The sequence below is a fragment of the Pristis pectinata genome, chromosome 6, assembly GCF_009764475.1.
Source record: "Pristis pectinata isolate sPriPec2 chromosome 6, sPriPec2.1.pri, whole genome shotgun sequence".
Classification (NCBI taxonomy): domain Eukaryota; kingdom Metazoa; phylum Chordata; class Chondrichthyes; order Rhinopristiformes; family Pristidae; genus Pristis; species Pristis pectinata.
The window spans coordinates 61,701,864-61,715,782 of record NC_067410.1 but is presented as its reverse complement, the minus strand read 5'-3'; the positions used below and the strand labels follow the sequence as shown (position 1 = coordinate 61,715,782).

Here is a 13,919-nt window from a genome sequence, read left to right as displayed (position 1 = left end):
ATCTGTCAATTATATTTTACATGGACACCCAAGTTTTCACCATTTAGAATGTACTATTTTTCAGTTCAAAGTAGATGACCTGACATTTGCCTCCATTGAAATCTATTTGGTACAAATTTTTCCCTATTTGCACATTCTATTAATAATCATAAGTTAATAGATCCAACTGCACTGCTTAGAATGGTGTCTATTTTCGTGTTGTTGCCAAGCTTGGATGCATGTACTATCACCTAAACTATTTGTAGATGTACATAAAAAATCTGATCATCCACTATCCAACCAATGGTTTGGCATCTGGCTCCAGGTGATGCTTGTAATTTCCACTCACCGATCTCTTGCCACCTACCCGACTACTCTCAGATCCCCAGTTCCAGCATTTCCAACTACTCACCAGGACCGCAGTTCCAGCACTCTCTGACCACTCACTAGATCCATGGCTTCAGCACTTCCAACCACTCAACAGGGCTCAGATTCTACCACTCCCATGTGTTCACTGGGGCTCCCTTCAAACTGACCTGGTTCTGTTGGCCACCCTGTCTTGAAACTTAGCTGGTTCTGTTCCCCATGCTCCCATGAAACCCATAAATTTCATTGAAATATTACTGTGTAGTATCTTTGTAAAAAGTGAATAAAAAGTGTGTTGGAGTATTAATAAAATAACATCTAACAGTCCAGAAAATCTACTAGTCTAGCGCTACCAAAGCCCTGATTATGCCAAATTATCGGAGTTTTACTGTGTAATGAACAGTTGTAGGTCTAATACAGATTCCTCTGGGATGCCATTAGTCACTTCTGTCTATCTGAGTCACTCTCCATTTATCCCACATGCCTCCTGCCACTCAGTTTCCTGGAAATGTCAATAAATGTCTACCAGTTCCATGAATTTCAACTTGAGTTCTTATCAAATGACTTTTGGAAATATAAATTAGACAATCCTTCATCCTTTACTTCAGATATCAAGTTGCACAGACAGCAAGTGCACTTGAGGGAACTTGAAGCACAAAATCTGCCTTCTGAATTCATGGCACCTATACAGGCAATTAGAAATAATATTTGAATATTAATAATGGTAACAAGTATTTAAATAGACCCTAAGAGACTATTCTGATGAACCAGGCTAATCAGTGACACTGATGGTTCACCTAATTCTAACCATTGTTGGTACATGTGTGTTATGAATGCTGCTTCTTAATTGATTTTCTCTTTGTTGGAATATTATCATCACAGATTCAGATTCTAAACTGCTAATTCTCTGGGATCAACTACAGTTAAGAATAATGTTCAACTTAGCGAGTTTGTTTTACACAGAGCTGACCTACAAATTAGGTCATGTACACCCACTGGTGTTACAATAAAACATTTGATGGTTTATGTAATTGAATCCATTTGTATTTAGTCCAGTCAAAGCTATATTTTTATAGATATTTTAAGATATGATTATGCCTGCTATTTTATGGAGTGTTGTGGGTAGTGAATAAGTTGGTTAATTTTCCTTCTTATTTTGAAAAACTTTCCACATCTATTTTATAGAACCATTTGGATAATTTAGTTCTTATCCTATTGTACAGAGGTACATTTAACTATTTCATGGGAGTATCTGGTTAGGTTTGCCCTATTTTGTGGGGTTGGGGAATTTGGAAGAGTTTCAATGAATTTGTTGTTAATTATTTAGGAATATTTCCCTCTTATTTTTCCTTTCTTTATCATCCCTGCTTTGACCTTGATTGTGAGGTCAGGCACATAATTTCCTTCCAGCGCATTACCTGGAAGGAGTACTGAATGAGCAGATGGGAGATTAACCTCCATCTTTCTCCTGGAGCTCCGCCCCAGAAAGCTCTTGATGATGCCCAGTCAAGACTGATCCTTAGCAGAGATTTTTTGTAATTCCTTGGCAAGGTCAACATTTATTGCCTGTTCCAAATTGCTTTTGAACTGAGTGACTTGCAGAGCCATTTTAGAGGGCAGCTGAAACTAAGTCACCTTTCTGCAAAGTTAAGGGTGATGTGCAACAGACAATTCTGCTGCTGCACTGCTCCAGAGACCCAGGTTTGATCCTGACCTCCAGTGCTTTCTATGTGGAGTTTGCACACTCTCTTTGTGATTGCATGGATTTCCTCCAGGTGCTCTGGTTTCCTCCCACATTCCAAAGACGTGCAGGTCAGTAGGTTAATTGGCTGCAGTAAATTACCCTCAGTGAGGTAGGCTGTAGGACAATCAGGATGGAGTTGATTGACACATGAGAGATGGTAGATTATCGGGAAATGTGGGGGAATGAGATTGATGGGATTGCTCTGAAAGTTAGCATCGGCTCAATAGGCTGAATGCTGCAGGAAAAAGATAAGATATATGTAGAATACATCAAATAGATTGCCTTCCCAAAAGGGCATGGATGAACATAAAGCTTCTTGCAGCAATCCAGCAGCTTTGTGATTACCATCATCGAAGTTCACTTTTACCTTGGACACATTTTTAATTAGTTAACACTCTGACATTTCCCTAGCTGGGAATAGAATTTTTGCCTCTGGGCTTCTAGGTCACTAGTCCTGTTACACAATGTTTATTCTAAAGGAAGACCTGAAGAAATTCTGAAGTCATTTGACAGAGCTTTCACTTCTTTCAGCTTCAAAAGATAACAAAAGCTTTTTGTCCATTTCACAGTCTGTGACTACATTTTAGGCTCCACCACAGTGTTTATATAAGATTGATTGTTTTTCTTTGTGTGATTGACATGGAGTTTTTAATTATATTGGATTCGTCTTCAGCCTTTGTGGCAGTGTATGGCTGTATCTGTTATCTGTTCAACTTCCTGCATGATTTGTTTGTGCTTTATCCTGCTAATGTGTCTTTTTTCTTGGGCATGTTTTCCCCTTTTCAATCTTGTAGGCTGAGCTGAATAGTGCAGACCTCGAATTGTCCTTAAACAAGCTGAAGACCGAGAAAGACACCCTGCGAGACTCTCTTGCCAAGATGAGTGCACTCAGTGAAGGCTTGGCTCAGGATAAGGTTGAATTGAATCGTATCCTCCTCCGGGTGAGTTAACCAAGGCAACCTTAAAAGAATGCCCTCAAAAAAGGATCACTTTGATGCACTTTAATTCTGGCACTTGTGGATCAAATAAGATGCACGTTGTTAAACTTCTGAGAACAAATCAGAACAAATGTATCATAATATGAAGACCCGAAATACATTAGGTTTGAGCTTGGTTCCCAGTCTGCTCTTGACTATGTTGCCTGAGGAGATGTCACAAGCAGCCTCTTCACCATGGATTGATTCAGTGCTATACGTTTTTTTTTCAACTTGAGGTGACTCATTCGCCAGGATTTCCTTCACAATTAGGCAGAAACCACAATTACTCCATTAACTCCTCTAATAATCAGAAACCACCTGGCCATCAGACTTGTCCACACTCTTCAGCCCTTTCAGATCCTGAAAGGAAAATGGCAACAGTGATCGCCTACCTCATTGTGGGCTAAAGCATTTATACATGTTGCACAAAGGTATGGAACTCACTCAAGACCGATGAACTACGTGACCTAGCTTGCACTGCTCACTTCTCTTGCTCCTTGACGTAATCTGTCAGGAAGGCATTTTTACCATGCATCCACATCAGCCTTTCCATGATCATCTTCCAAGTCATCTGAGAAAGCATTAGAGTGCAACCTCTCTCTCTCCAGGGAGCTGACATACCAGTTTCCCTTTCTCTCTGCTCGTGAAGCCATGGTGGTCAGGTCTCGGGCACTGAGTCTGGTTCTTTGGCTCAGAAGGGAAGGGGAGTGAAGAGGCAAGTGGTAGTGATATGGGATTCATTGGTTAGGGGAGCAGATAGGAGGTTCTGTGGACAAGAACGAGACTCTCGGATGGTATGCTGCCTCCCAGATGCCAGGGTCAGAGATGTCTCGGATCGAGTCCATAGCATTCTTAGGGGGAAGGTGAGCAGCCAGAGGTTGTGGTACACACTGGTACCAATGACATAGGCAGGAAAAGTGACGTGGTCCTGCAAAGTGAGTTCAAGGAGTTAAGTGCTAAGTTAAAAGACAGGACCTCCAGGGTGATGATCTCAGGATTGCTACCTGTGCTACATGCTATTGAGGCAAGAAATAGGAAGGTAGTGCAGTTTAACACGTAGCTAAGCAGATAGTGCAGGAAAGAGGTCTTCAGATTTTTATATCATTGGGCTCTCTTCCAGGGCAGGTGGGATCCATACACATGGGATGGTTTGCAGCTGAACTGGAGGGGGACCAATATCCTTGTGGGAAGGTTTGCTAGTGCCACTTTGGGGGGGGGGGGGGGGGGGGGGGAGGGATGGGAATGGTGGGGGGGGGGTGTTAAACTAGAGTTGCGTAGGGTGGGAACCAGAGAGGCAGGACAGCAATTGGAGAGTTTGTGGGGAAAGTAGATGTTGAGACTACAAGCAGAGTTGGAAACTGAAAGGTTGAGCATGGTGGGACTAATGTTCTGAGTTACGTCTGTTTCAATGCAAGGAGTATTCTAGGCAAGGCAGATGAACTTAGAGCATGGATCCGTACATGGAATTGTGATGTTGTAGCCACTAGTGAGACTTGGTTGCAGGAGGGTCAGGACTGGCAGTTCAGTGTGCTGGGGTTCTGTTGTTTTAGACATGACAGAGGGGAGAGGAGGTATTAAGGGGGATGGGTGACATTACTCATCAGGGAAAATGTCACGGCAGTGCTCAGAGAGGACATACTGGATGGGACTATATTATAGAGCTCCCAATAGTCAGTGGGATTTAGAGGAGCAAATTTGTGGACAGATACCAGACAGTTGTAGGAAATATAAAGTTGTGATAGTAGGTGATTTTAACTCTCCATATATTGACTGGGACTCCCATACTGTAAAAGGACTGGATGGGTTCAAGTTTGTCAAGTATGTTCAGGAAAGTTTCCTTAATCAATATGTAGAGGTACCAACTAGAGAGAATATGATGCTGGGAATGAGACAGGGCAGGTGACAGAAGTGAATGTAGGAGAACACCATGGATCTGGTGATCATAATTCCATTAGTTTCAAGATAATTATGGAGAAGGATAGCACTGATCCGAGGGTTAAGGTTCTAAACTGGAGGAAGGCCAATTTTGATGGAATCAGAAGGGATCTGGCAGGTGTGGAATGGGATAGGTTGTTTTCCAGCAAAGAGGTGCTTGGTAAGTGGGAGGCCTTCAAAAGTGAAATGTTGAGAGTTCAGAATCTGTATGCTCCTGTTAGAATAAAAGGTAAGGCTAACAGGTTTAGGGAACCTTGGTTGTCGAGGGATACTGAGGCCCTGGTAAAGAAAAAGAAGGAGGCACATATGAGGTATAGACAGTTAGGATCAAATGAGGCACTTGAGGAGTATAAGAAATGCAAGAGAACACAAGAGAGAGATCACTTAAGAGAGAGATCAAGAGGGCTAAAAGAGGACATGAGGTTGCTCTGGCAGACAAGGTGAAAGAGAATCCCAAAGGTTTCTATCGCTATATTAAGAGCAAAAGGATCGCAAGGGACAAAATTGGTCCTCTTGAAGATCAGCATGGACACCATATGTGGAGCCGAAAGAGATGGGGGAGATCTTAAATGAATTATTTGTGTCTGTATTTACTTGAGATCCAGACGCAGAGTCTATAGAACTGAGGAAAAAGAGTAGTGAGGTCATGGACCGTATCCAGATTATGGAAGGGGAGCTGCTTGCTGTCTTGAGGCGAATTAGGGTGGATAAATCCCCAGGGCCTGACAAGGTGGCCCCTCGGACCTTGTGGGAGGCTAGTGCAGAAATTGCAGGAGCCCTGGCAGAGGTATTTAGAATGTCCTTAGCTATGAGTGAGGTGCTGGGAAACTGGTGGATAGCTAATGTTGTTCAAGAAAGACTTTAAGAATAAACCAGGAAATTATAGGCCGGTGAGCCTGACATCAGTTGTGGATAAATTATTGGAAGGTATTCCGAGGGACAGGATGTATAAGTATCTGGATAGACAGGGCCTGATTAGGGATAGTCAACATGGCTTTGTGCTTGGCAGGTCATGTCTAACCAATCTTATAGAGCTTCTTGAGGGGGTTGCTAGGAAGGTTGATCAAGGGGAGGTGGTAGACATTGTCTCCGTGGACTTTAGCAAGGCCTTTGACAAAGTCCCACATGGGAGGTTGGTCCAGAAGTTTAAGTTGCTTGGCATTCAGAATGAAGTAGTCAATTGGATTCAATGTTGGTCAATGGGAGAAGCCAGAGAGTGGTAGTAGATGGTTGTCTCTCTAATTGGAAGCCTGTGACTAGCGGTGTGCCACAGGGATTGGTTCTGGGTCCGTTGTTGTTTATCATCTATATTAATGATTTAGATGATAATGTGTTAAACTGGATCAGCAAATTTGCGATTGACACCAAGATTGGGGGTGTGGTGGACAGTGAGGAAGGCTATCAAAGCCTGCAAAGTGATCTGGACCAGATGGGAAAATGGGCTGAGAAATGGCAGATGGAATCTAATGCAGACAAGTGTGAGGTGATGCACTTTGGGAGGGCAAACCAGGGTAAGACTTACACAGTGAATGGTACGGCTCAGAGGAGTGCGGTTGAACAAAGGGACCTGAGAATACAGATCCATAATTCCTTGACAGTGGCATTACAGGTAGATGGGGTCATAAAGAGAGCTTTTGGCATATTGGCCTTCATAAATCAGGACATTGAGTACAGGAGATGGGATGTTATGGTGAAGTTCTATAAGACAATTGGTGAGGCCTTGTGTGCAGTTCTGATCACCTACCCACAAGAAAGGTATCAATAACCTTGAAAGAGTGCAGAGAAAATTTACACGGATGTTGCGGGGACTTGACCTGAGTTACAGGGATAGGTTGAATAGGTGAGGATTTTATTCCTTGGAGTGCAGGAGAATGAGGAGAGATCTTACAGAGGTATACAAAATTATGAGGGGTATAGATAGGGTGAATGCATGCAGGCTTTTTCCCCTCAGGTTGGGTGAGAATAGAACTAGAGGTCATAGGTTTAGGGTGAAGGGTGAAATATTCAAGGGGAATCTGAGGGGGATCTACTTCACTCAGAGGGTGGTGTGAGTGTGGAACGAGCTGCCAGTGGAAGTGGTGGATGCGGGTTCAATTGTACCATTTTAGAGAAGTTTGGATAGGTGCATGAATGAGAGGGGTATGGAGGACTATGGTCCGGGTGCAGGTAGATGAGACTAGGCAGAAAACCAGGCTGGCATAGACTAGATATGCCAAAGAGCCTGTTTCTGTGCTGTAGTGCTCTGTGACCTCCAACCAGCTTCCAGGTCATGCGGTACCAGTGTCTGAGCTGGTGATTTGCTGTGTCAGCTGCAATGATGAGCCTGTTCCTTCTTCTCATCTGCCACTTCTCTTCAGGCATTCTTTGTGGCTGAGGGGTGGAGGGGACTAGCTGATGGAGCATGGCGCGGATGAACATATGGGTTTTTCTGTGGAAGTGTCTAGCACATTTGCTTTGCACGTTAAATGCCACGAAGGAGGGACTGATGGTGAAGGACCAGGGAGATGCCCAGGAGAGAGTGTTTCTTCAGCAGCCTTGCTATATTTTGGGGTTGGAGGGTTCCCTCCCATTTATTAGAACAATCATTGTTGCTTGCAATTTTATTGTTGAAGACAAAGGAACATAATTTCACACTTCTTTGGTTGCATGATTGTCGTGTGTGTGTGTGTGTGTGTGTGTGTGTGAGTGTGAATATATGTCTGTGCACGTGTGGTTGTGCATGTGTGTGCACGCCTGTGGTTGTGTGTGCATATGTGTGTTTGTATGCATGCTTGATTGTACAGTTTTGTGTGTGTGCATGTATGTGTGTACATGTAGTATGTGTGCACGCAGGTATGTGCAGAGTGTGCATGCACGTGTGTGTGCATGTATGTATGTGTAAGAGAATGAGCACAAGAGGTGCAGTTCCAAGCATTAGAGCTTTCACCTTGACATGACTAATGACGGAGAGGAATTTCTTTCAGTGCTGCATCAGGGTGAGTCACTTCATGAGCAGGCTCAGCACTCACCTCCTGCTGGCTCTTCATGGTGGTCCTGGGTGGCCTTCTTGCCTCAGTGCATGAAGACCTCCCTCATCCTCCCCACCCTTTCCACCACACAGGTTTCCCAGGTCTGCGAACAGAGAGCAATTCCCTCCCCTTCACTCCCTCTCTGCCTGTCCTTTCAGCTGGAAAATGTCCAGGGCACTGTACTTGCAGGCATTCTGCGGCCCTGTAGAGCAAGGCCTTGAACACTGACATGAATTAGCGCTGTAAAGTGCTGGGAGCTGCAGTGAATTTGATGTTTAATATTTGGGACCTGCTTTATAAATAAGGTGGCAGCTGCCCTTTTACAGGCAATGCTGATTTAAAAGCACATCTTTGGCCCCAGCTTAAATTGCTGTGGTTGAAACACGCAGTTAGCATTTCAATTCAGGAGCAAAGGAATTTCGGGATGTGTGCTATTAACATAGCACCTGGGATCAGGGAACTTCATGCCTGACCAGCAGTCGGATTGGACACTCCAAAGCCCAGAAGTGAAGATTTAACTTGAATGTCTTGAGTTTCACATGTCAGCAAATAATTTGCACTTTCTTTTAAAGAAGTTCATTCATTGATATTTAGCAATCTTGATCTTCTCTCTAGACATACTACCTGCTACACGACGACCAGCCACTCAGGATTAGTAAATGGGGTTAGTAAATGGTTAGAGGGGTTCTCATCCTGCAAGTTCTTGGCCAATGCTAACAGACTGTTTCAGTCAGGCTATGACCATGTCGTGGGCCAGTAAACAGGGATTTGTCCTGATGCTGGAAATTCGGCATGTCCCCATTGGCACTCACCAATTTTTACATATGCATCATAGAAAGAATCCTATCTGGATGCATCACAGCTTGGTACGGCAACTGCTCTGTTCAAGACCACAAGAAATTGCAGAGAGTTGTGGATACAGCTCAGCACATCACGAAAACCAGCCTCTCCTCCATTGACTCTGTCTACACTTCCCACTGCCTTGGGAAAGCAGCCAGCATAATCAAAAACCCTTCCAACCCAGGTCATCTTCTCTTCCCATCCCCCACCCTTCCATCGGGCAGAAAGTACAAAAGCTTGAAAACACGCACCACCAGGTTCAAGGACAGCTTCAATCCTGCTGTTATAAGACTCTTGAATGGACCTCTTGTACATGAAAAATGAACTCTTGATCTCTCAATCTATCTTATGGCCCTTGCACCTTATTTGTCTTCTTATCTCTGTAAATGTAACACTATATTCTGTTATTGCTTTCCCCTTTGTACTAACTCGATATACTTATGTATGGAATGATCTGTCTGGATGGCATGCAAAACAAAGTTTTTCACTATACCTCAGTACATGTGACAATAATAAACCAATTATCAATCTCTCTTGGAAACTGCAGTCCTTATTTGTCTGTGCCACAGCCACAAGTGGCCTCAGCATTTCATACAGATTTGGGATCATTAATTTGTAGGGACACCAGAACAGCACTGTGAGCCTGCCCCATGATGTTTTTCATCAGGACAGCTCTTCATCAGTTTAGTTTTGTTTTTGGAGCATAAATTATTTTTCCCATATTCATTGACATCCTTAAGCAAGGACAGGACTATTCATAGACAGAGTTGCAACATATAACTCCAATTATTCGGTGTATCCTCTAACCCTTAACACTCCTACTTTCAAATTCATTCTCTTGGTTTTTCGTGCAGCTTTGGGCCAATGTACTTGAAGCTTGGGCAGTTAAAGTGTGGGGTTAATGCCCAATAAATATTTCTGTTCTCTTAGATGGAAGATGATAGATCAGTTCTACAAGGACAGAAGAAGGAGATTGAGAAGGCAAAGGCTAGCATCCAGGATGTATTGATCCGTGTGGAGCAGGAGAAAAAGGACCTGGACACGGAGAGACATGGATTAGACCAATCCCTGCAGATTGTGGAGGCAAGCCAGGAACAGCTAGAGCATGATGTATTGGTTCTCCGAAGGGCAAGGGATCAGCTGCAAGATCAGCTTGGGCAGGTATGAACTGGATGACATTCAACTGCAGGAGAAGCTTCTCTCGTTGTTAAATCCAGATTATTTGTTTGCTCTACATCTTTTATCGCAGGCAGCTGTGAGGAGGCTCGTGGAGGAGGTGCTCAGTGGAAATGGGATTAATAAAATTGGCTGTACGTCTGTTTAAAAACAATTGCTCAAATAAGTAACAACAATTAAGGTAGCCTGTGAGAATTCCAGTGATTCTACCTCTGGCTCCCTCTCTTCCTATAAAATGCTCATTTTCTACCTCCTTGACCAAGTTTTTAGTCATCTGTCAGAACATCTTCTTATAGAGTCATAGAGTAATACAGCATGGAAACAGGCCCTTCAGCTCAACTGTTCCATGCCGACCATGGTGCCCACCAAGCAAGTCCCATTTGCCTGCATTTGACCTGTATCCCTTTAAGCCTTTCCTTTTCATGTACTTATCCAAATGTCTTTTGAATGTTATTGTACCTGCCTCAACCAGTGGCAGTTCATTCCACAGATGCACCACCCTCTGTGTGAAGAAGTTGCCCCTCGGGTCTCTTTTAAATCCTTTCCCTCTCACTTTAAACCTATGTCCTCTAGTTTTTAGTTCCCCTTCCCTGGGAAAAAGACTGAGTGTGTTCACCCTATCTATACCCCTCATGATTTTATGCACCTCTATAAGGTCACCCCTCAACCTCCTACGTTCTAAGGAAGACCTTGCCTGCCCAACCTCTCCATATAATTCAGGCCCTTGAATCCAGCCAGCGTCCTCATAAACCCTATCCTATGTGGCTCAGTGTCAAATTTATTTGAATTGCATGTTTATGGACTATTTTGAGATGTCTTACTATGTTAAAGGTAATGTGGAAATGCAAGCTATTGTCACTGCAAAGGGTACAAAGGGTTGAGAAGGTATGGACCCATCTCATGGTTGTCTAGTAGCTATGTAAGCATAACTGTAAATCCAGATGGCCTGTCCTTTTTGAATATGTTTGCTGAGGTTAAAGAAAAGTGGAAACAGTGGATATCTGATTGAAAAGACACAGAAAATTCTGTAAACTCATAGCTTCTGGAGAAAGAATAGGTTGACCTGACCTCTGTATCCTTTGGTCAAATTGCAGCTGAAGAGATGACCTCACATTTCCATCTTGTATCTCTCTCCTGCATCCCAGTTTTTGTTTAATCTTGCACTCTGCCTCCGTCCTATGTAGGCAAATCGGCAGAAGCAGATCCTGAGCGAGCAGTTGGCTCAGGCGCAGCGAGATGGAGAACTACAGAGTGCGGGACTCCTCCGAGCCAGCAAGGAGAAGGAAGAGATGATGAAGGAGAAGGCCAGCTTGGTGGTGCAGCTAACAGCTGCTGAGAGGGAGAGCAGAGCACTGTCTGAAGAGATAGCTGCCCTCAGGTGGGACACTCTGAAACTGTATGCTGTATTTGAATGCTTCATTTAGAGTGAACCTCTAGTAAAATTGTTGCCCATTGCATGACATCAGACATTCAATACAACCCTTCAGCCCTGGCTTGTAGAACCACAAGAAGATTCTTTCGCCAATTCCCATTTTCTTGTGTTCCAATGAGGAAGGCAAATGGTTATGTTGGATTTCCATTATTAACGGCAGTTAACTGAATCAACGGTGAAGGAGTGGCCATGCATTGAATTTCATGTCTTTGCTACGTGAACATTGCTGGTATAATTCACATCAGTGGGCAAGAGGCATCTCCTGTTTCTAGCCAATGGGAGTTTGGGAATGACTAATATAGGGTCATACAGCATCAAAACAGCCCTCCAGCCCAGCATCCATGTTGAAAGCCATGCACCCATTTACACAAATCTTACACTAATTTCATTTTATTGTCCCCACATTCCCCCAGAATCCCTCCAGATTCTGCCACTCCCCTACATGCTAGGGGCAATTTACAGTGGGCAGTTAAGCTACCACCAACCTGCATGTCTTTGGGATATGGGAGGAAACTGGAGCACCCAGGAGAAACCCACACGGTCACAGAGAGAACATGCAAACTCCACACACACAGCAGCAGAGGTCAGGATTGAATCTGGCTCACTGGAGCTGTAAAGCAGCAACTGTAATAGCTGCACCACTGCAGTGCCCTGGAGAGTACTTCCTTGGAGAGAGGAATCTGCTGTTTCCCTTTATCGCCAAAATTTTGGTCGGTCTGTGGACCGTGGTGTATCGGGATGGTTCCTCCTTATTTTCTAATCTACCCTAGATGTTGCAATCATCCCACATTTCACTGACTCACCGCTATCCCCTTCCCCCTTATCCTGCCCTCCTAGACAGAGACAGCAAAACTGCTTTGTTTGATGGACCCCGGAAAATCTGTGATCAATGCTGGTCACAGATAAGAGGGCAGTCAGGGCCAGAGTCCCAAATACAGAGCTGAGGTGAGATGTTATCACTATGCTTTCCTAAAGGAATGTAAACTTACCTACACATCTACTGCAAAAGATCAGGCTTTCTACATCAATCTGTGATCAGCTAGAAAGCTCTCCACTGCAGATCAGTCCTGACTGCCATCTGCCATTGCACTTGCATGTGTGGTTTAACAAGAGATCATGATACTGCATGCCGACCCTTAACCCTGATCTTGCCAACCATTTCTGTTTTGCTATCGTTTCCAGGGCAGATAAGGAAGCTCTAGAGACCAACCTTTTCGAGGCTCAGCAACTCGTTGTACAGCTCAAGACCCGCAAGGAGCAGCTCGAAGGAGAGAACCAAACCATTCTGCTTGCTAAGGAATCACTTCTAGGTGATCTGAGTGTCTTTATTTATAAGTGTCCGTTTTGTATGTGGGCGCATGCATGTCTTTGTGTGTGCTTTTGTGTGCATACATGTACAGTATATAGTAGCTTTCCCAGGTGTGAATAATGGGCACTGAGTTAACTCTGCTCTTTACATTCCATTCTTAGACCAGGTCAGATTTAATACATATTCTGTTTCTCATTCAATAGTTCATTGTTCCAGCTTGGGGCCATTTACCCTATTATACCTTATCCTAATGACACCTTTTCATGCACCAAGCAACATTATACCCTTGATCAAGTAACACTTGTCCATTGTGTAGCAGACTGTGACTTAAAATAATATGAAGAGATTGGAAAAGAATACAAATAATCAAAGAAAGCTTAGAAAAACTACAAAATTAAATTATAAATGAATATAAAAAGATATAAAATTTTGCACAAACTAATGTAAAGAAAAACTAAGAGAAGCACAAAATTAATTCATGAATAATGATAGTGAAAATATTGATGAGTTATTGGCTAGTTTATATCAGAAAGACTAATGCGTTGGATGTGATGTTAAACAGAGAAATCAGACAAGACGTGAAATGTTTGAAGTTGGTAGGAGGATATAATGGAAAGGGGGAGATAATTGATAAAGAATCTGAGAAGATAAAGAAAAATCTTGTTTGGATTACACCCATGCATATTAAAAGAACTTAACAGAAAGATGCCAGAGGTACTGTCATGCATATATAAAACTTCATTTTTCCAGAGGTTTTGCAGACAGTTTGAACAATTTCCTTACTTAATGTGGGAAGTAGAACAGGGTACCACAGAACCAGGTAACTTAGCACCAGTGGTAGAAAAAGTCAACTTTACTTAGAGATGTAGTTGACAGTCATCTAGAAACTGAACATCAAACAAGGACAGCTTTGAAAAGGCAAGATCACCTTTGACCAATCTTTGTGAATTATTTAAAGAAGTAGCAGAAAGAGTAGAAAAAGGTAGAATGGAAGATGAAATATACTTAGATGTTTAAAGGTCTTTGATTAGGTAATGTATAGTTGACTAATGATTAAGGTCAGTGCACGTCAAGTTTGAGGAGAGTTTCAGAATGATATGCTAACTATCATCAAAACAGTAAGCAGACAGTAGAGGTAGTCAGAGATAAAGAC

The 13,919-nt window shown here is 43.1% G+C and overlaps 1 protein-coding gene across 1 annotated transcript in view; it reads left to right on the top strand.

Moving 5' to 3' along the window:
- crocc2 (ciliary rootlet coiled-coil, rootletin family member 2) overlaps nucleotides 1-13,919 on the top strand; it is a 203,712-nt gene that overhangs the window by 99,714 nt on the left and 90,079 nt on the right. Inside the window, exons 16-19 of the mRNA XM_052018582.1 lie at nucleotides 2,884-3,030; nucleotides 9,780-10,010; nucleotides 11,210-11,403; nucleotides 12,640-12,778. Of these exons, the coding sequence (XP_051874542.1) occupies nucleotides 2,884-3,030; nucleotides 9,780-10,010; nucleotides 11,210-11,403; nucleotides 12,640-12,778 (711 nt within the window). The remainder of the gene's footprint in view (nucleotides 1-2,883; nucleotides 3,031-9,779; nucleotides 10,011-11,209; nucleotides 11,404-12,639; nucleotides 12,779-13,919) is intronic.